This window comes from Crocodylus siamensis, chromosome 10 (assembly GCF_052110815.1).
Source record: "Crocodylus siamensis isolate JL-2025a chromosome 10, ASM5211081v1, whole genome shotgun sequence".
Taxonomy (NCBI): domain Eukaryota; kingdom Metazoa; phylum Chordata; order Crocodylia; family Crocodylidae; genus Crocodylus; species Crocodylus siamensis.
This window is the reverse complement of record NC_143404.1, coordinates 52,633,534-52,655,357: the sequence shown is the minus strand read 5'-3', so window position 1 is coordinate 52,655,357 and position 21,824 is coordinate 52,633,534. Positions and strand designations below refer to the sequence as shown.

Genomic DNA, 21,824 nt, shown 5'->3' with positions numbered 1-21,824 from the left:
CTTTTATCTAAAGCTGATTCAATCATCTATTGGACAAAAGTGCAAAAAAAAACCCTGCTGAAGCACCTGATTTATACAGATTTGAGCAAGGTGGGTCAAATTAACACAAAGTTTCTTCTGGGCTTGTGCTGTGCTTGGTGCAGAGGCACGCTGAGCGGAAAGTAGCACACTTTTCTTTTTTCATGTCTGTAAGCAGCTTTAGTCTCTAGCTTTGTGGTATTTTGGTTTTATACTGAATACAGAACTGTTGTGGCATTTTAAACAACTTAATGCCATATCAAAGCATACAAAGCATGAATGCCAGCATACCCGATGCACATTTTTTTCATGCTTTTTGGACAAATGGCTCTTTCAGAGTGCATGCATACATTTTATATACAAGAACATGTTTACTGTCACTGTCTTCTCCGGGTTAGCTTAGACAGCATGCTGTTAAATAAGCTTGTAAGCATAAAGCAATTTTGATGATCTAGAATTGCTAGGTATATCTTTTGGCCCTTTGTGCCTTCTGAATTAGGGATGGCATTCTCCAGTCAACAGAATACTGATGGCTCTGTTCACAGCTTAGTCACTGATTGGTCTGTGACAAAGCAAGGCACTTTATCTCCAATTTTTCAAAGAGTCCCTGTGGATAGGATTGGGCTTTCACTGAGCCTTGGTTTCTATTCCGTAAAGGGAAGACAATACTTGAATATGCTTTGCAAATTGTAAATATTATTATGATTGTGATATAAGTTGATTTGGGACTATGTTAAGTTTATTTAAATGAGGGAGTTTTAGTATCTTAAAAAATTGAGGTTATAAACAGACATTTCATTTGTCCCAAGACCAGTCATGTCTGTGCTTGTCCCGGAACAGGAAAGGCCATAGGATTGGGTTAGTGAGTAACTGAATGCACTGCTGCTATTCTGCCATCCGAAGTAGCAGGCTTTCCATCCATAATGCTGCTGGGGCTGCCAGTACCCCAGTGACAGTTGCTGGTGAGAGACAGGAAGCAGCCCAGGGGCACTTGAAAAGTAGGACATTTGGACCTGTAATTGGTTTGAGTTTGACATTCCTCCATAAGGAAAGGAGAAGCAAGTGTGTGTGCAGATATGCAAAGGAAGCATTGGCTGATAATAGCTAGGGCTGTGCAAAAGAGCAGCGTTCCACTTCAACATCTGTTTTGACATTTTGAGGGAACAGTGTTTTGTTTCGAGTTTTGTTTCGATTCCAAAACACCGTTACGTTACTATTTGTTGAAATAGTTTCACTGTTTCGATGCTGTTTCAATGTTTTGATTGGGCTGGGGAGGGAACTCAGCTGAGTTCCCTACCCCAGCACTAGGATTGGGCCAGGGAAGGGAATTCAGCCCAGCCCATCTGAGTTCCCCCCACCCCCCAGCACTAGGATTGGGCTGGGGAGGGGAACTCAGCTGGGCTAGGCTGTGTTCCCTTCTCCAGCCCGATCTTAGCATTGGGGAGGGGAACTCAGCCCAGCTGAGTTCCCTTCCACAGCCCAATTGCAGCGCTGGGGAAGGGAACTTAGCCGAGCTGCTTCGAAACTCGAAACATTTCAAAATTTTCCAAATGTTTTGGCTGCCCTCATTTTGTTTTGAAGCTATTTCAAAGCCCTTCATTTTATTTTGATTTTGCTGTTTTGAGCTTGAAATGAGTCAAGACAGTGTTGAAATGAAAGAGCCCGTGAAATTTCACACAGCCCTAATAATAACCTAAATGGTCTTTTGTAGCTTTAACTTTTATAACTTCTGATTCTACAATGGTAACTCATAATAAACTCTCAAGCTTGTTGGTGGAACATTTTGGAATATTGGCATGCCAGGTAGTAGCACCGTGATGTGTGTCTGCTTTTTGTACTTATAAAAGTTTCTGTTTCTACCCTCAGGTCAAGAATAGAACAAGAGTAATTGGGCACCAATGCCTTTTTAAATGTTTCTAACGAGTCCACGATATCTATGGTATACGCACTCTCAGATCTAGAGTACCAGACCAGTACCAGACAGTGCTGAAGGACCCTAGCATCTCTAGGTTATGTGCATGTGGCAGTTGGAGTTTATGGAAGTTAGTAACATCGCATTCATTTCCTTCATAGTTCCTGGGCCTGTTCCTTTGGAATCCATCCAGGGAGGACCTTTCGAAGAGAAGATTTATGTTCAGTGGAAGCCTCCAAATGAGACAAATGGTATCATTACACTCTACGAGGTAAGGAAAAAACATTGTTGTCAAGGAGCATGTTATACATGTGTATAGATCAGTTATGACTTTGAGTGGTTAAATAACTGTCTTAAAGAAGGCTTGATTGGAAGGAGTGAAAATCGTCAAGAAGTTTTGCTGCTCTCACTGAAATGTGTATTCCAGTGAGTAAGTCCATCTCTGATCATTGCAAAATGAGATCCATATCTCTCTCCATTCCCACACATCCAGGTTGCCAAAACATTTCCAAGCTATTGTTCCTTTCTTTACAATCCGTAGAGATATAGCTCTTGCAGGTTTTCATCATCTGCCTTTTGGTCCCCTTAACAGCCATGTTATTTTCTTTTCCAGTCTGTACAAATGCACCCATGAACTATTGTTTATTTGTTGCTTTGACTGTGTTACCACCCTCATGGAACTTAGTGTAAGCAGTGTTATATAATAAGAGGAAATGAGAACCTTTCATATGAGGGGAGTTGTAATGGGATGCTCCTATGGGAATGACTGATCATCCCTTTGTGGTGGGGCTGTACTTGGCACTCTGGTTTCCTAGTTTGGACCTTTTCTCTCTGTCTCTGTGTCTCCTGTTTCTCTCTTGTGTGCTCTGTCTCTCCTGTCTCTCTCAATCACTTGCAATGGTTTGGTGTTATTGCAAATGTTTCCTCATGAGTCTGTCTTTAGGTAACCTAAGACTAGGCTTTAGGCACTTTGTCTCCCTATCTTGCCCCTTGCCCCAAGTCTGATTAGGCAGTGTGGGGTTCTGCCCCCTCTCTTTCTCCTGCCCTCCTTTTCATCAATGGGTGGAGGCAAAGCCCTGCTGGGATAAGCCCATCTTATTTCTTCAGTCCAGACTCAGGTCAGTCTAAGTTTTGGCCCCCTCCTAGGTCTCTCGCTCCAAAACTGTCAAAGGAACTGAAAAAAAAAAAAGAAAATAGAAAAAAAACAACAGGAAAAATCACAGTACGCTGGGCACACTGCTCTACGGCCTCCTTGCCGCCCCTCACAGCCACATCTACTGTCATGAGCAGAGCAAAGCAAACAAAAAAAAACAAAGAGCAGGCCCTTTCCTCACAGAGTCTCATAAACAGTTCATGGTCCTCAGTGTATCCTACTGCTGTGGGCCCTTCCAGTGCCAACCTGAACAGTTCTCCGTCTGCTTGGGTATGCTCAGCCCTTCCCCTGGGCCTCTTCCAGGGTGAACATAAAACAATCCGTAATCTGGAGCATCCCTTTTCTGGGGCCTTCCAAGGCATAAAAAAGAGAGAAGAGGGGAAAAGGCAGGGAAAGACTCAACACTTTCCAAGTATTCACTTTGTCATCTTGGTCAACAGAAGTCCTTCCTCACAGGCAGCAGTCCTCCTGCCTGGAAGAGTGTCTGTGCTTGCATCCCTGCAAGGCTCTGCTTCCCTCAGCCATCATGGCCAGCCCCCTTCCTCTGACCTAGGGAGAGTTTTTATATCTCAGTCACTCATGCCTGTTGGCTCTGGATTTAGGACCGAGACCTTGTTTGGGGCAGGGAGACCCACTCTTTGACCAACTATGGCCTATGACATTCAATAATAGGCAAATTTATTGATAGTGATAACAAAAAAACCCCAATACAAACAATCAAGCAATTCGATATATCTACCAAATCCTAGGGCTGTCATCAGACTCAAAGTACATCTAGTCAGGATGCAGGCTCTACTCTGAGGCTCTCTTTCTTAGGTGTCAGCAGTCTGGAGGTGGGATGTGAGGCCCACAGCCCCCCTCCAGTGGGGTGTATGAAACGGACTGGTTGTGCTCCCTCCATGGTGGGCTCAGAGACCTTTCCTGGGGAATGGGGATGGGAGGACCCCTCTCAGGGAGGAGGAGGAGGAGGAGGAGGAGGAAGAGGAAGAACCTGGGTAGCACAGGGAGGGACAGAAAGGAAGACAAGGAGGGACCCTTTCTTACTCTCAAGTCTCTGCTTTTGTATTTTTCTTCCCTCCTGATGACTTCTGATGACTCTTCATTCATGGCTATCTCTGGTTGTATGTCTGTGGTCACATATCCACGTAGCCTTCTGGGCCTTCTCCTAATTTGGTCTATTTCCTCCAAACCAGGACTCAGGCCCCACACTGATCTGAGGCATTGTAGCTGGTACCACTTATCTCATGTTATGGGTAGTATAGGATATACTTCCATGGTTCCTAGACTGTATGTCCTTGTTGCATTAGACATCCTGTCTGCTTCCATGGCTATGAGACACTTTGTGTGCGAGACCCAAGCTCTTTAGAATTTAATTAACTCCATCCTTGGACCAGTTCTCTTTCATGTCTTTATCAACAACATGGGTACATGTGTCAGAAGTGGACCGGCCAAGTTTGCTGATGACACCAAACTTTGGGTAGAGCGTCCACACAAGAGGATAGGCTAATGATACAGGCTGACTTGGATAGGCTGAAAAAGTGAGCAGATACAAACCTGATGAGTTTCAGTACTGACAAATGTAAGGTACTCCACCTTGGGAGAAAAAACCCTGCAACATGCTTATAGGCTCAGCAATACTACATTTGCTAGCACCAAGGCTGAAAAACTTGGGAGTTATGATTGACCATAAGATGAACATTAGCCACGAATGCAATGTCACAGCTGGTAAAACAAACCAAACTCTGGCTTCCTTCTCAAGAAAATCTCAGGATATCATCCTCCCACTGTACTCAACTTTGGTGAGGCCGCAGTTGGAGTACTACATCCAATTCTGGGCTTCACAATTCAGGAAGGATGTGGAGAAGCTTGAGAGAGTCCAGAGGACAGCCATGTGTGTGATCAGAGGGCAGGATAATGGGACTTATGAAGAGAGGTTGAGAGCCATGGGACTCTTCAGCCTGGAAAAGCGCAGGCTCAGGGGAGACCTGGTGGCTGCCTATAAGTACATAAGGGGTGTGCATCAGGATCTGGGGGAATGCCTGTTTACCAGAGTGCCCCAAGGGACGACAAGGTCCAACAGTCACAAACTCCTTCAACACAGTTTTAGGCTGGACATAAGGAAAAACTTCTTTACTGTAGTCTGAGCCCCCAAGGCTTGAAATAGGCTCCCTCCAGAGATGGTGCCAGCACGTACTCTGCACTCCTTTAAGAACTGTTTGGATGCTTATCTTGCTTATCGTTTGACCCTAGTTGACTTCCTACCCTTTGGCTGACTTTCTGCCCAATGATCTCCCGAGGTCCCTTCCAAACCTAATATCTATGAAATCTATAAAACCCCTGCTGCCCATCTTGAGCAATCCTAATGCATGCATATATACCTGTACCTACACCTATAGCTATACCTATAAGCCAGTTCCCAAAAAACAGACCTTTAAATTCCATTTCTAAGCCAACAGTGCCTACCCAGTCAGTTGTCCAGGCTTCCTTCTCCCTGGGCACAGGTATGGTCAGTCTCTTGCTTCCCTTCATCAGCTGGGTCCTTCAACCAGATTGTGGGCTGTGAGCTCCCAGCAAGGGGGCTGGCATCTCCCCTCTGGGGTCACTATTCCCCCTCTACCGTAAAATGCTCACCCCTTCCTTTCCAGATGAGGCTTCCCTTGCCAGTCAATCTCCTTCACCCTGGCTGTGTTGGCAGGATCTTTTGTTACAGCAGGTAATCCTCCTCCTCTATGAGCTACAAAGTTTTGGGCCTCAAAGGGGCCCTGATGCCTTTCCTTCCCTGGCCCCCTCTTCTCTTCTCCATAACAGGGCTAGGGTCCCCTGTTATAGGAATGTAGATAAGTTTGGCTTGTATAGTGTATTAAGACTGAGATTAGACATAATTGATGTCTATCATTGCATCAGGATGAATTATTTAAGCTAAAAAGAAAACTGGTATAAAGATAAATGGGAATAAATTGACCCTATTTTATGCCAAAATTTAGAAGATCGTTCCAAATCATCAAAATGGGTTCTGTAACAATTAGAGTAGTGGGGACAAAAATCAAATATACTGTTACGTATGGAAGTTTATTAATGGTAACTTATGAAGTGGTGCCTGGGTCAGCAGGGTACTAGACTTTATGACAATGAGATCCTTTCAGTTCTCGTTTCTAAGACATAGCCAATATTCTTCTTGACCCCTGAAAACAAGAGGTAGATGTTACACAGAAGTAGACTGTGGGCCTCTCATGGGAAAGAGTATGCATATGGATCAATTAATTGTGAGTGATCACCATTGTCCAGGGGCAGGCAATAATTTGGGGAGAGGGCTGCTTACTGAGTTTTGGCAAGCTGTTGAGGGCTGCAAAGCCCCTTGACAGGTGCCCCACCCCCTGGTTACTAGCTTGAGACTGGAAGTCCCGCTCTTTAACCCCAGACCTTTACCACCAGGAGGTTCCCCCCTCTCTCCCCCCAAGGTACTACATTCAACAAGGGGGGTTGCCATCTCAGACATCTTGGAACCAGAAAAATACAAAATTATATTCTAAAATTTTGTCCCGATTTACATGTGTTTGTGTACTGTACATAGAAGTGATTGTATAATAGCTTAAAATGTGGTCTTACTCTTGTATATTGTGGGGGGTATGGGTGGGTGGGGGGGTATAATTTGGTGAGGGGCTGTGGGTGTGTGCATGTGGGGTTTGTGGTGGGGTGGATAGATGTGGTGGGTGTGGGTGTTTTCATAGATTTCATAGATTTCATAGACATTAGGGCTGGAAGGGACCTCGGGAGATCATCAAGTCCAGCCCCCTGCCCAAAGGGCAGGAAGTCAGCTGGGGTCATAGGATCCCAGCAAGAGAAGCATCCAATTTACTCTTGAAGGTGTTCAATGTAGGTGCTTGAACCACCTCCGCTGGCAGACTGTTCCAGACCTTGGGGGCTCGGACAGTAAAGAAATTCTTCCTTATGTCCAGCCTGAAACGGTCTTGCAGGAGTTTGTGACCATTCGACCTCGTCATCCCTTGGGGCACTCTGGTGAACAGACGTTCCCCCAGATCCTGGTGGTCACCCCTGATAAACTTGTAGGTGGCCATCAGATCACCCCTGAGCCTGCGCTTTTCCAGGCTAAAGAGTCCCATGGCTCTCAGCCTGTCATCGTAAGATCTGTTTTCCTGACCTCTGATCATGCGCGTGGCTCTCCTCTGGACTCTCTCAAGCTTCTCCACATCCTTTTTGAATTGTGGAGCCCAAAACTGGACGCAGTACTCCAGCTGCGGCCTCACCAAGGCCGAGTACAAGGGGAGAATGACGTCCCGGGATTTGCTCGAGAAGCATCTATGGATGCACGCCAGCATTTTGGTCGCTTTACTAGCCGCAGCATCGCATTGCAGGCTCATGTTCATCTTGTGGTCAATGATGACCCCCAAGTTTTTTTCTTCTGTAGTGCTAACCAACGTAGCACTGCCGAGCCTATAAGGGTGCTGCAGGTTTTTCCTCCCAAGGTGGAGAACCTTGCATTTTTCAGTGTTAAACAGCATCAGGTTCTCATCTGCCCATTTGCTGAGCTTGTCCAGGTCAGCCTGGATCACCCGCCTATCTTCTGGCGTGGATGCTTTGCCCCAAAGTTTGGTGTCATCGGCGAACTTGGCCAGTCCACTCCTGACTCCAATGTCCACATCATTAATGAAGATGTTGAACAGTATGGGTCCCAGGACAGAGCCTTGAGGGACCCCACTGGTTACAGGGCACCATGATGAGTGACTGCCATCAATCACAACTCTCTGGGTCCGACCACGAAGCCAATTTCCCAGCCAGCGGATCGTGGTGGAGCCAAGGCCACAACCGGCCAGTTTGGCCAAGAGGTGATCATGGGATACCAGATCAAAAGCTTTTTTGAAGTCAAGATATATGACACCAATCTCTTCTCCCTCGTCCAGGTGATAGATCACCTGGTCATAGAAGGAAATGAGATTGGTCAAACAAGACCTACCCGCAACAAACCCGTGCTGGCTGTCCCTTAGAATGTTAGCCTGGGCCAGTCCCTCAAGGATGGCCTCCTTAATAAACTTTTCTAAGATCTTCCCCAGGATAGAAGTCAGGGTAATGGGCCTGTAGTTAGCCGGATCCATTCTCCTCCCTTTCTTGAAGATCGGCACCACATTGGCCTTCTTCCAGTCTTCGGGCACTACACCAGAGTGCCAGGAGTTTTCAAAGATCCATGCCAGGGGCTGGGCTATGACGCTCGCCAGCTCCTTGAGTACCGTGGGGTGCAGGTTGTCAGGGCCAGCTGACTTGAAGGTATCCAGCTTCTCAAGGTGTTCCTTCACGAGGTCAGCATTGATGGAGGGTAGGGGATTCCCCTCACCCAGATTTCCCTGTCCCATAGCAGGCATGGGCATCCCGTGTGACTGATGAAAGACTGACGCAAAGTACCTATTTAATAGGTTGGCTTTTTCCTGGGCGTCAGTTGTCAGTTGCCCCATCTGGTTTAGCAGGGGTCCAACATTGCCCTTGCTTTTCCTCTGGCTCCCCACATACCTGAAAAAGAACTTTTTGTTGTCCTTGATGCCTGAAGCTAGTTGGAGTTCAGTTGCAGCCTTGGCTTTCCTGGTTTGGTCCCTGCAGGACCGGACCAGCGTGGAGTAATCCTCCTTGTGTGTGAATGTAGGGTGGAAGAGCGTGTGTGTGTAAGAGGGTGGATATGGGGATGGTGGGGGGTATGAGGGGAAGGTTGTGGCATGTGTGCAGAGGGAATGTTACACACTTCTGCCACTCCTGGTCCCAGCACATTGGCATGGGCCCCATGTTCCTGCTTGCCACCACTTCCTCTTCCTGTCTACCACTGCTGCCCTTCTCCTGCCACTTCCCCACCCCCACCACTCACTGCTCCAGCACCACATCCCAGCTGCACAGCTGAAACTGCAGGACGCAGCAGGAACTAGGCCAGCCCAGGCGGCACTGTACAGAGCCAGCCAAGAATCATGGGGGCGAGGCCAGCTCCTGCTGATCCCTGCAGCCTAGTGCTGCAGCCAGGAACTACATGGTGCCAGAGCGGTGGGTAGTGAACAGGAAAGCATAGAAATGGCAATGGCAGGAAGTGGGGGAGTGACAGTGAGCAGGAGCACAAAGCGTGGGCCAGCAGGGGCTCTATGGAGCTGGGCTGGGCTGTGCCAGCAGAGAGAGGCGGGAGCCAGCCCAGCTCCATAGTGCCTCTGCCTGTACTGGCCATGGTGCATGGGCCCTGCACTCATGCCCAGCTGTCCTTGTGCTCTCATGTACCTTCTCACTGCTACTCCCCCCCCCCCCCTTCTGCCATTGCCATTTCCCTTCTTTTCCACCTGCTGCTACTGCTGCTCCTCCCCACCTCCCCACCCACTGCTTTGGTACCACATGATTCCTGGCTGCAATCCGTGGTCCTCCCCTGCCTCCCCCCACCCCTTCTTATTAAAATATCCCTTTTGGGGTGAGGAAGGCAGGAACACCTCAGGGTCTCAGGCCAGAAGCCTCTGCTAGGCAAATGCTTCTGGCTGAGGGGATGGGATGGTAGGTTGGAGGGGATGGGCTAGGCAGGTGCGGCTGCTGGGTCCTTCTGCCAGCTCCCCCTGGGTCCTACTGCCCCTGGCTCCTGTCATCTTTGACAGGCAGCCGGGGGCAGATATATATTAATTTTCTAAATTTTATAGGGGCCCTGTGGGCCAGTTTTTCTCACCCCTGCCATTGTCTCTGAGGACCCTGACACATTTTCAAATTAAAGCTGGAGAGAAAACAGCTGTAACATTGTTATACATCTTCAAGCACTAACTTTGTAGCTGTTTGGGTTTTTTATAGCTGGATGGACATTTTAGTGGTATGATAATTTACATGTGTGGCTAGTCTAAATTTATTGTGTGTTTAACCAGTTAATAATGTAATGATTACTTTGCACAGGTTGCCGCTCTAAACTTATTGCATGATTAACAAGTTAATTGTATACTAGATGTAACTTATGACAGGGCCCTAATCTTTACATACAGTTGCTTGCATTGCAAGCTGGCAATAATTTGTTTTTTCCTGTTCTGAAATCCAATGTAGATCATAGAAGTCCTTGGCATAACTTTCAGCACCACATGTAGGTTAGTTCATTCCTGAATGCTCTAGGAAGGCATATCTCTTCCTTTTGTGTTGCTTAAGTAATGCAAAGGGGCAGGGCCAAGGTTTAGACTCTGATTTTTTGGTATGCAGCTATATACCTAACTTGTTTTAAACATGGACAGCTTCCAAATTCTGAATAATTACCTCCTCATTTGAACAATTTACCTCTGAGAATGTAAATTTAATACTTCTCACTTTTCAGAACTCCCTCAAGGTTAAAAGAAAGGAAAAACATGTAAATGTATATGCTTAGAGGAATTTAATAAAGAAAATAGAAAAAGAGGGTAATAGCATATGCCATATGGGCTTGTTTAGGTATAGAACAGAGATGGCTTTTAATTTCATGTCTGTATGAAATAGAAAAGTAAGATGAGATCTTAAATTTCATTCAAGAAAATATTTTTCCCCTCTTTCTTTGGGAATGTAACCTTGAAAATATGAACTGGTGTTAATGTAAACCTATTACTAAAGTTGGAAAGAACAATGGCTGGTCTCTAGTTCTGCAGGATAGTAGAAGTTTTAAAGTGCATGTATACATTTTTTATGTTGAATGAATTTGTAATGCTTAGGATGTATCCAGTACAGTTTACAGTTCTCTGCCCTCTTCATGATCTCTAACTTTCTTGTATGAAACCTCATGTCTTTACCTCTGAGTGGTATCCTGGTTGGTTTGCACGGTGTCCCAGCCACCTTCCCCACAGATCATTCTGGATTCGACTATCTGTGGTTCCCGTCCTGGAATTTGTAACCACTAGATTTCAAAGGCCATTGTAGTTTTCTTAAAATGAACTATTTGGAGGAAAAAAGACTTAAAACATCAAAGGGCTTACAAAGGCATTTCTGATTTTCCCAGAGTACTACTAATATTGGTAATGGCAATCGGTTCGGTTCTTTAGATGCACCAACGGATTGCAAAATCTTAGCTACAGCTTTGCTTCAGCTTGTATCCCTCCTTCTATATGAGAGAACATTGACTATGAATTTGGTTTCACAAAAAAGAAGAGGCTTTGACTTTTGTTCCAAAAATAAACAAACTCCCCCACAAAACTGAAACTTTTTGAAATTGTGATGGAGACAGTCACCCCAGGGTAGATAGGAGCCCTCTGGGTCAGGAGTTCATAGAATAATAGGGTTGAATGGAACTGGGATATGTGACATTTAGATTTAAGCCCACCTGATATGAAGCAGGTTTTTGGACTAGGGCATTCTGTGTTGTGTTTCTTGATGAACAACTCTCTCGTGTTGCTTTCTGTGGACGTAAACAGTTTTTCTAATGAAAGTTTTGTTGAGATTCATGGGTTTCTCTGAAATGTTTTGGTTCTGATGAATGCATGCACACACCCACCCACCCAATTGGTTGTAGTGTAGCCTTTTTAAAACAAAGATTTTAGTGTTCTGGGTCATTAGGCCTCCTCATTTACTAATCTTTGTCTTCAGTTTTGGTATGTGAAAACCAATGCATCATTGACCCTCCTATGGAACATCTTCTTAACTCAGTAGATACAGCCAATAAACTTCTGGACAATTCTCAGACAAGCATAAAGAGCATATGGAATTCATAGATTTAAAGCCCACTTAAAAAGCATCACAGTACCATGCTTTAAAAAAAAATCTCAGCTTGTCCTTGTGCAGTTTGACACATATGTATGGACAGGAAAGGTTTACCTTTTCTGTTCTGTTTCACAGTGGAAGAGAACAAAAAATTAGTGAATGAAAACAAGTGGCAAAAGGATGGCAAACTTTCTGAGCAGTCTGACTTCACCTGAGTTCTGACCAGTAGACCACCTGCTTTCTTACAGGGCTGTGCAAAGCTTCAATCCCTGATTTAATTCAATGGAGATTTGACCTGTTTCGGTGGCTGAATCTCCAAATCCAAATTGAATCAGAGTACCTTTTAATCTCTCTGAATCGAATTGGAACCCTCCAAATCAATTTGGATAGATTCGGTGATTCAGACATAGATACAACTTTAAATGTTTTTTCTACATACCTCTAGGTAGCAGGCGGCTCGTGAATGCTGATGTTGGGGTGCATGGAGTATGCCACAGAAGCACAGGGGGTTCCCCAGAACAGTCAGCAGCAGATCCAGAAGTGGACCAGAAGCACTTCTGGTCCACTTTCAGGTCCACTAGGCAGCACACAGGGGCCCTGCCATGCCTCCCCCTAGCTCTGTGACTGGTACCTCCTGGGTCTGGGGAGGTGGGGGGGGCACCCAGGGTCCCCCCAAGGCTGATCGCCGAGCCAGGTTCCAGTCCACTTTGGGTTTGCTGCTGAGCATGTAGAAGCCCCACCACTGCATTCCTGCGGGATGCTCCATGCGCCCCAGCATCACAGCATTCACAAGCTGCGCTGGTACCTCAAGATATGTAGAAAAAACACTTAAAGCTGTGTCTACGTCCAAATTGCTGATTCTCTGAATCAGCATCGAATCTTCAGATTCAGCTGAATTGAATTGAAGACAGTGATCCAAATCCATGAATCAAATCACTGTCCCCGATTCAGGCCGAATCAGAATAGAATAGGGCCCACTTCACACACCCCTACTTTCTTATCCTAGGTCTCCTTGGGAAGTATTGCCAGTGGTTTTAAACATGGTGGTTTTGAATATGAAAAACTAAAAACTAGTTTAAGGCCACTAGGATCTTATATATTGCAGCTTAAACAAGATAAGTAGTCTGTCTTCCAGAGTGTTAACACAGACTTCATTTTGATCATCTGTAGTCACCTGCCATGTAGAAAAAGAAGTTGAATTGATACAATGAAAGGCAATACATGAAAGTAGTTCCTCTTTCTAATTACCTACCATATCAACCAAGTCTATAACTATAGCAGTTATACCAGATGCCTCTCAGACAAACTAAAGCAGATTGTTGAGAGCTCGGTGTTGCAGTGAGGTTAATGCACTAAGGTTTTCACATCTGTAAACCTAATTTTAGAAGCAACTTGTGTCAAAAAGAAATTGAATTTGGTGGCTTCAACTCAGTGTTTGGTGAAAGTTTGTATATATGTAGCCAAATTTGTTTCATTTCCTATGACTTGAAAGCTTTATTTGGGGAAAAAAATTGGACTAAAGTAAGCAGTAATGTTGTAAAACAAATTAAAAATGATTTGACAAAACTGTGATGATAGACACATTTTCTCCTGGCTCCAAACCAAACTGTAGCAGGAACTAGCCAGTACTATTATCCTCTCACTATCTTGACCTCCAAATTAATGTTTTTAAAGTCCATTACAAAATCTCATGTGGATAAAGATAATAAATTATACAACAGTCCTTATTTTTGCTTCCTTGGAAGCTGGTTAGTGTAACTTGCAAATTTAATTATTTTTTGAGAAGACAGGTGACCTATAGTTGAGAGAATTCAAATATAAATAACTGAAAAGTGCAAATGATGCGAAGTAAATTCCTTTTAATTTTTAAAGAGATAGTTTGGTGCTTAATCATAGCCTCTGGGCACAGCTCATTGAAAAGACTTTACCAATCTCAGTCTCTTTTCTGGCTGACTGGCTGTACAGAGATACTTAAATACCTCTAGGGTGGCAGTGCATCATAACAATGACTTTGTCTTTTAAGTCACGTCACTTTTTGAGTCTCTGTGGAGATGCACACAGAGTTCCCCTTCCTGATAGTGACTCAACACATTTGACAGCTGTACCAATAGAGAAGTCATGGTGAATTCCAGCTGTTCCTCTTCCTCTATGGTCTTCAAAAAAGTGAGAAAACCCATGTATATATTGTCACAGTGTGGGGTCCTGCAAGACGGCCATGGTCTCCAAGACCCCCTTCCCATGCCAACTTGGCCCAAAGGGCACCCTCAGTTCTCACCTGCCATGTCTTTGATGGTAAAATATATAATAGGGAAGCTGCCTTAAGCCCCTTTGGACATGGTTTGCTGTACACTCTGACCCCGTGGATTCCCAGACCCGTGGTAGGTACCGCTCCAAGCTAGATGGCACAACAGGTATTTTGGGGCACCCTAGCCTTATGGGCTATGTGTGGCTCCAGCCATCCCTTTACCATGCCCCAAGCCTCGCAGATGGAACAGACGTTGTTCAGTCTGGGCCTTGTTATTATTTGGCCCCCTTGTCCTCCCTGGGCCCTCCATGGCCTTGCAAAGTGCTGCGCCCTCTCTGTCACTAGAGTCAGTGAACCCCCACCCAATGCTGCACCCTCTCTGGCAGTGGGGTCCCCATGCTGCCGTGGACCCCCTATGAGGCTTCCTCCATCACCTAATAGCCTCACCCAAGCCACCGGTGTTATACAGTAGTAAATCAAACACAAGCCCCTGGGCTGTAACATAAATGCAAGCCACCTGGCTATAACATCATTCAAACCCTACCATCTCACCACAGTATCAGGAGCTGCTCATGTAGTCAGGCCTCTCCCCTTTGCTTGCTCAGGGAGAGCTCCTTCCCCCTTGGCTGCCAGCAGGGAGCTGCCAGCCTGGCCTTAGCCTTGGGGTTTAAATGTGAGCCAGGCCCTGCCCCTTCCGGTCAGCTGACTGCTGGCAGGTGTGGGTCACTAGCGAACTCTGGTTGCCATGACAACCAGCAGCTGGGGTGCCTCACTCACTGCTAGGGTTCTTTCCCTAGCAGTTTTCCCTCTTTAAAAGGAGCAGGGCACCTAAGTACTCTACAACATATATGTGTGTGTATATGTATCTATATAAAAATCACAAGCAGAAATAGTAGACAAGATTAGATGTGTAAAACAGAGTGGGGTAGAAGAGCATTTCCAGCAGTAACTCTCAAGTGTGGAAGTCTATATCAGGAAACATTAAAATAATCCAGGGTCCTCTGTGGAGATGCAGCATTTTGATGCAACTCATTTAAATGAAACAGAATTTTAGGTATAGTCATCTCACCTTGTTCCCGAGAGCGATTAAGTAGCAATTGAACTCTATACTTCCTAATCACATTGTTCAATGCTTTTATTACCACAGTGATTGATGTCTTTGCATTATTCAAGACAGTGGTTCTCAGCTTTTTCAGTCTCAAGCTCCCCCTTGTTAGACTGAAAATACCCCTCAGAAAATACTTGGTTTTAGTCTTCACTCGTTTCTTGGGTGTGGAAAAATAATTACAGCAATTCTTTTCTTGCAAATAACTGAAAGAAAAAAACCCCCAAAGTTGAGCTGGGTGTTTTTGACTTTATGGATTCTTAATTGAAATCTCTGAATTTGTCTTGTAAATCATGTGTAAGTGTATGCACCTGCTTAGCACTGCTAATATTTTTCAGTCACCTTATGGCACCATTAGAAGAATCCCAGGTTGGTGTGGTATCCTGGTTGAGAATAAGTAATCCAAGATGTACAGAAGTGTTTAATGTCAAATTTAGTATGGACACTTGCAACCTATCAGTTTTGTGCCTATAATCTTAAAATCTCATACTACACCTGGTGTACTACCATAATTCCATCAGCTGTAGAAAAAGCTGGAGTGCTGTTGTAAGCAGGATTCAGGCATGTTTATCAGTGGTGCCTTGATCTACTGCGAGCAAATTCAACTGACCATTGGTGAAAACACTAAGGGCCAATTTAATGTACAGCGTCTGCTGTTCTGACCATGGTATTAGTAGGAGGCTGCTGACAATGAGAGAGAGTCTTTAATAATATTTATTACTGACATATTATTAAAGACTCTCTCTCACTGTCAGCAGCCTCCTACTAATACTAGTAATACTAATAAAGCAACAACTTTAATTCTCAGAGGTGCTGCTTTTAATAAAGTGTCTACAGGTAGCATATGTAACTCACAGGTTTCCTGTGTCTGAGACAAACTGTATGTCTTGACATAAATCAGTCCAGTACTGGTTTGTGCAGCATCTAGCTGTTTTCTATACCATTGCCCTGGCGTGCTTTGGCTTAGCCTTGTAACTTTCTGTTGGATTCTAGTTGTGTTTCAGGTAGACTGTGCTCTTAGCTTCAGTAAGTGGTAGTATCTCTCCCAAATATGCCTCAAACCAGTCTTTGACAATTTATTTTCCCCAAATACTTCTGTTGCTGTTTCCTGGACTACTACTCTCAGTCCATTCCAAGTTCCTTCAGCGTTTGCAGTTATTGCTTTCATAGACAGAGCTAGCTCAAAGATCCTTTGAAAGTTGAGGCACTTCCTTTGGACTTGTTTGTGTGCTGTGTATGTTAATTCTTGACTGATTCTTATACTTGGCTCTATGTAGCTTTTTTGGTATTACTTTCACTTTTGTGACAGACCACTCTCTTATTGTCAGCATTTGCAATGTGATAAGTATAGGTGTGTAATACACTCGATATGTCTTTCCTCCTGGTGATTGTGAGGTGTAATTGATGTCAGTGGCCAGATCATGAGTCTCCATACTTTTGACACTTTTTGCCTGCAAAGTAGAAGTTACTGATACACAGGTGGTTTAAGGTGCAGAGTTCAAGATGATGTTGGCCATTTCATTCATTTCCTTCATGTCAAGATGTCCCGGGCAAGTTGGCCAAAAGTCATGATCTGTGCCTACTTGAGCATTTAAGTCTCCCAGAAGGAGAAGCCTCGCATTTTATGGTAGTTCCTCAATGACTTGGTGCAGAGTATCAAAGAAGTTATCTTTATCATCTGAATTTGCCTGTAAAGTTGGTACTTAGGTGCTAATGATGTTAACAAAAATGTCAGTTAACTGTAGTTGGAGTGAGATGGTACGATCTGACATTTCAGTGATGTTTTCGATAGTTTTTCCCAACCTGTTACAAACTGTGAATCTGACCCCAGGAAAGTTAGTATCTTGTGCACTCCTGCCTTTCCAGAAAAAGGGTGTAGTTGGTCTCATGAATGGAGCCTGAGTTGACCAATCTTGTCTCCTACAAAGCTGCAATGTCAGTGGTAAGTTTTTGCAGCTCTCAATCAGTGTGATCTTTCAGACATTGTCCATCATCTGTAAATTCTCATTCATGCCAGGACTTATGGTCCTAACATTCCAGCTTCCCAGCCAGAAGTATTTAAGGTTTCTTATCTTATTGCCTGGTACTTGATTTGCCATCTTTTTTTTTTTTTTTTACTTTTGGTCTAGCCCCACGCACCAAATGAGGCAGGCAGACCATGGCAGGTCAGTACCTTACTGGCTAGGGGCTACCCAGCTTAAAGTGGGCAGTAGCTGACCAGTGGAACTCAATTGGTTCCTCCCACTGACAAAGGTGCGAGGTGCTCTACATGGTGCTCTATTCTATGCCAACTGAGTTGAATTCATAACCCATTATTGCCCCCTTACACCTCGTGCACATGCAAGTAGTGAAGATGAAGTATCCTCTCCATTCAGTTTTGGCTTCAGTAGCCTGGACAGTTGATAAAGAGATGCTTCAGTGCCCATGTATCATTTGGCCTAGCTGGTTGATCCCAAAGAAAAAGAAGAATCCAGTACATTTGGAGCCAGTCTGGCTCCAGGAGCTGCTCATATGGAGATCTTTAATCCATCCACCTTTTGGGGTTCCACTCCTAGACTGGTTGTCAGCCAAGGCTGGAGAGCCCCATCCACCCTACCATAACATCCACCTTTTGGTGCCATTTCCTCCACAAGGGGTAAGGACTAGTACCCGCCTCTGGGTTGCTCCTCCACCTGAAGCCATTGGCACCGTAGAGGTTGCTAGGCTATTTCCCATTGCCCAGCTGTCAGCATTGATAGCTGCAGGTAGTATCAGCTACTGTCATAATGGTAGCAGACCTGGCCTGGTTTGATGTGAAGCTTGAAGAAAGCTCTTGGCCCAACTGTCGTTAAAGTCACACTCCCCTTTAGGTCTTGAGATGTTAAAGTAAAAATCACTGACAAGAACAAGTAAATGTCATGGTGGGTTGAACATTACTTATAGCGTTACTCCCATGAAATAGACATTTCAGAAGAGGCACCAGATCAACTTCTAAGTGTACTAGCACAGCAGGCAAAAAAAACTACAGCTGAATAACTTAGAAAGGTCATAGACTCTCTAGCAAGTGGAAAAACACCAGGGGAGGATGGCATCCCAGCTGAGGTTCTCAAGTGCAGAAAGGCTAACCTGCTACCACATCTTCATCAGCTTCTACTGTACTTCTAGAAGGAAGGTCAAGTACCCCAGGACATGCGTGATGCTAACATTATCACTCTTTACAAGGACAAGAAAGACAAGGGTGACTGCAACAACTATAGGGGCATCTCTCTCCTCAGCATGATGGGCAAGGCTTTGCCAGAGTCATCTTGAAATGCTTGCAACAACTTATTGACCATGTCTACCCAGAATCACGATGTGGATTCAGAGCAGGGAGATCAACAGTGAACATAATATTCTCCTTATGCCAATGGCAAGAAAAATGCAGAGAACAAAATAAGCCACTCTATGCATCATTTATCAAAACCTTCAACACTGTCAGCAGAGCAGGTTTGTTTAAGGTCCTGGTAAAGATTGGATGCCCCGCAACATTACCGAGTGCATATTCACAGAAGTTTAGGGCTGGAAGGGAACTCAGGAAATCATCAGATCTAGCCCCCCTGCTATGGGCAGGAAAGACTGCTGGGGTCAAATAACACCAGCAAGGTGTGCATCCAGTCTTCTTTTGAAGATCTCCATGGTAGGTGCATGCACCACCCCTGCTGGGAGTCTATTCCAGAGTTTGGTCACACAAACCATGAAGAAGTTCTTCTTTATACCCAGCCTGAAACCTTCTAAGAGTTTATGACCATTGTTCCTGGTTTTCCCCTGTAGTGCTGTGGTGAATAGTTGTTCACCTAGCCCCTGAAGCTCATCCCTGATGTATTTGTAAGCTGCCACCAAATCCCCTTGAAGTCTTCTCTTTTCTAGGCTGAACAGTCCCATATCTGTCAGCCTTTCCTCGTATGGCTTTCTCTTCAGACCTCTTGTCATACAAGCGTCTCTTTTCTGGATTCTGTCAAGCTTTTCCACATCCTTCTTGAAGTGTGGTGCCCAGAACTGGATGCAGTACTCAATCTGCAGCCTCACCAATGCCAAGTAGAGTGAGAGAATAACTTCCTTAGATTTGCTTGAGATGCATCAGTTGATGCATACCAGCATATTGTTTGCTCTGCTAACTGTAGCATCACACTGGTGGCTCATATTCATTTTATGGTCATTTATGACCCCCAGGTCCCTTTCAGGCAGGGTGCTGGCTAGTGTAGCACCACCGAGCCTCTAATTTTGTTGCAGATTCCTCCCCAGATAGAGCACTTCATACTTCTCAGTGTTGAACAGCACCTGGTTCTGGTCTGGTCCGCTCATTTAACTAATCTGTCTAGGTCCACGTGTATTGCCAGTCTACCCTGATGTGTGGCAGCACCTCCCCACAGCTTAGTGTCATCAGCAACATTTGCCAGTATACTTTTCACCCCCATATCCAGATCATTGATGAAGATGTTGAAAAGCACTGGTCCAAGTACTGAACCCTGAGGGCCCCATTGCCTACCTTTCACCAGGTTGACACAGATCCGACAGTACGATATGTGCCTTCTTTGAAAACATGCAGGCCACAGTTCAGTTTGATGGATCAACCTCTGACAGGTTTGAGATGAAGAAAGGAGTTAAGCAGAGTTGTGTTCTAGCACCCACACTTTTTGGGATCTTCCTTTCTATGCTGCTGCACTATGCTTTTGATGGCTAGAAGGAAGGCATATACCTTCACACAAGATCAGATGTCAAACTCTACAATCTCTGACATCTCAAGGCCAAGACAAAAGTGAAGCACATACTCACTGGGGGGCTCCTTTGTACTGATGATGTTGCACTCACTGCACATGCTTTCAGGATGCTTGCCCTGATCATCAGCATCAAGAAGACTGTGGTCCTAGGACAAGGTGCTCACCAGTCAAGATCTGTCAGCCTTTACAACACATCTCTTGAGGCAGTGGACAAGTTCTGCTACCTTGGATCCACAGTTAGTGATATCCTATCACTGGATGAAGAGCTAAATGTGCACATTGGAAAAGCAGCTACCACTTTCAATAAGCTCACCAAGTGAGTCTGGAACAATATAAAACTCGCAATCAAAACTTAGCTGCTTGTGTACAAAGCCTGCGTCTTTATGTACAGCAGTGAGACATGGTCAGCATATGCATACCAAGAAAAGAAGGTGAACAGCTTCCACCTACACTGTCTATGGTACATCTTTGACATCAAGTGTCAAGACAGAATTGCCAATGCAGAGGTCATTGCCAAAGCCAACCTACCAGCCATCACTATGATACTCATACAGAGGTGCCTATGCTGGCTTGGCCATCTTTTCAGGTTGGAAGATGGGTGTGTCCTGAAGGACATCCTGTGTGGGAAAATTGCAGATGAACAGAGAAGAGTAAGGTGCCTGAAATTGCTCTTCAAAAACATCTGCAACCAGGATATGAAAGCTTTTGGAATCAACCCAAACCTTTGGGAGGCCATAGCAGGAGACTGGACAAAATGGTGCTCCTTTCTCAATCATGGAGTCCAACATCATGACATAAAATGGTCACTTGAATTACACAGGAAATGTGACCAAAGGAAACAGCCTGTCAGTACAGTAGCCCCTAATGCCAGGTATATCTATGACCACTGTGGCAGGACCTGCAAGTATAACATTGAACTTTACAGCCACAAGAGAAAATACACCACCAGTCAGTAGCATAGCTGCAATATCCACCACCACTTGTTGATGAACAGATGCCATAATAGGAAGCACCATTTCTGAATATAGCACCACTGTATCATCAATAAGAGCAGTGAGACTTGTTGATGTGCTAACAAATTTTCAGCTATCTAGAGACTTCACAACTGTTACGTTGTGTCTGTGGGGATTCACCTGTACCAAAACAACAACCAAAACTCCCGCCTATTTAAGGCACAGAAACAGCTGGTTTCTTAATTTGAATCAGTCAAGTTACCTGTTTCAAGTGAGGGTGTTATGCTTTGTGAGTGTGTGTCAGGATTGGCTATTTTAGTAATAGGTTAGACAAGGACTTGTATAAGATGGCTTAGATAGGAATGATCCTACCTCTGGCAGGGGGGTTGGAATAGATGACCTCCAGAGGTTTCTTCCTATGAGTTTACTTTCCTATGATTCTGTGAACTCAAGGTCAGTGTAACTTCTGGCAACAGGGCCAACTGCAAAAGTTTGTGTAAGATGCTTTGGCTTATACTATCCTGTGCTCCCTTATTCACCCTTAGAGCCATTCTTCTGACGTTTGTTTTACTTCCTGAATCCATCACTATCTGATATTTGACCTATGGTATTTTAAGGCCTGTATTTTCTTGCCTCTTTCATTAAAATTACTATTCCTAAGCACTCAGTATTGCTCCAGATAAACAAGCTGAGAAATCTACAAGCTGTCCATTTTAAAAGATGATTATTTCCCCACATCAGACCTTTCTAATTATTCATACAGTTTCCTGAAAGCTAGGCATCCATATTCCACAAATTGCCATTACAGCCTGTGCACACAGATTTCACATGACAATTGAGTTAAAATTCAGTAGCACAATCTTCAGCAAGCAATTTGTTTGGCAGTCAAAATCACTAAGTTCATAATGACTATGTATAAGTCTAAAGAGCTTACACAAAATGAAAGGACCCTAATGAGCTTCTTTGACTATGCAAGTCTCCACTGATTGACATTTATCCTTCACACTGTTCTTGGAGTTTGGTATTAGACATTGAATA

The 21,824-nt window shown here is 44.7% G+C and overlaps 1 protein-coding gene across 2 annotated transcripts in view; it reads left to right on the top strand.

The window, feature by feature from the left end:
* The window catches only part of PTPRT (protein tyrosine phosphatase receptor type T), an 846,898-nt gene that overhangs the window by 587,012 nt on the left and 238,062 nt on the right, over positions 1-21,824 (top strand). For both annotated transcript variants that reach the window (XM_090064242.1, XM_090064241.1), the window contains exon 9: positions 2,092-2,201. In XM_090064242.1, the coding sequence (XP_089920368.1) occupies positions 2,092-2,201 (110 nt within the window). The remainder of the gene's footprint in view (positions 1-2,091; positions 2,202-21,824) is intronic.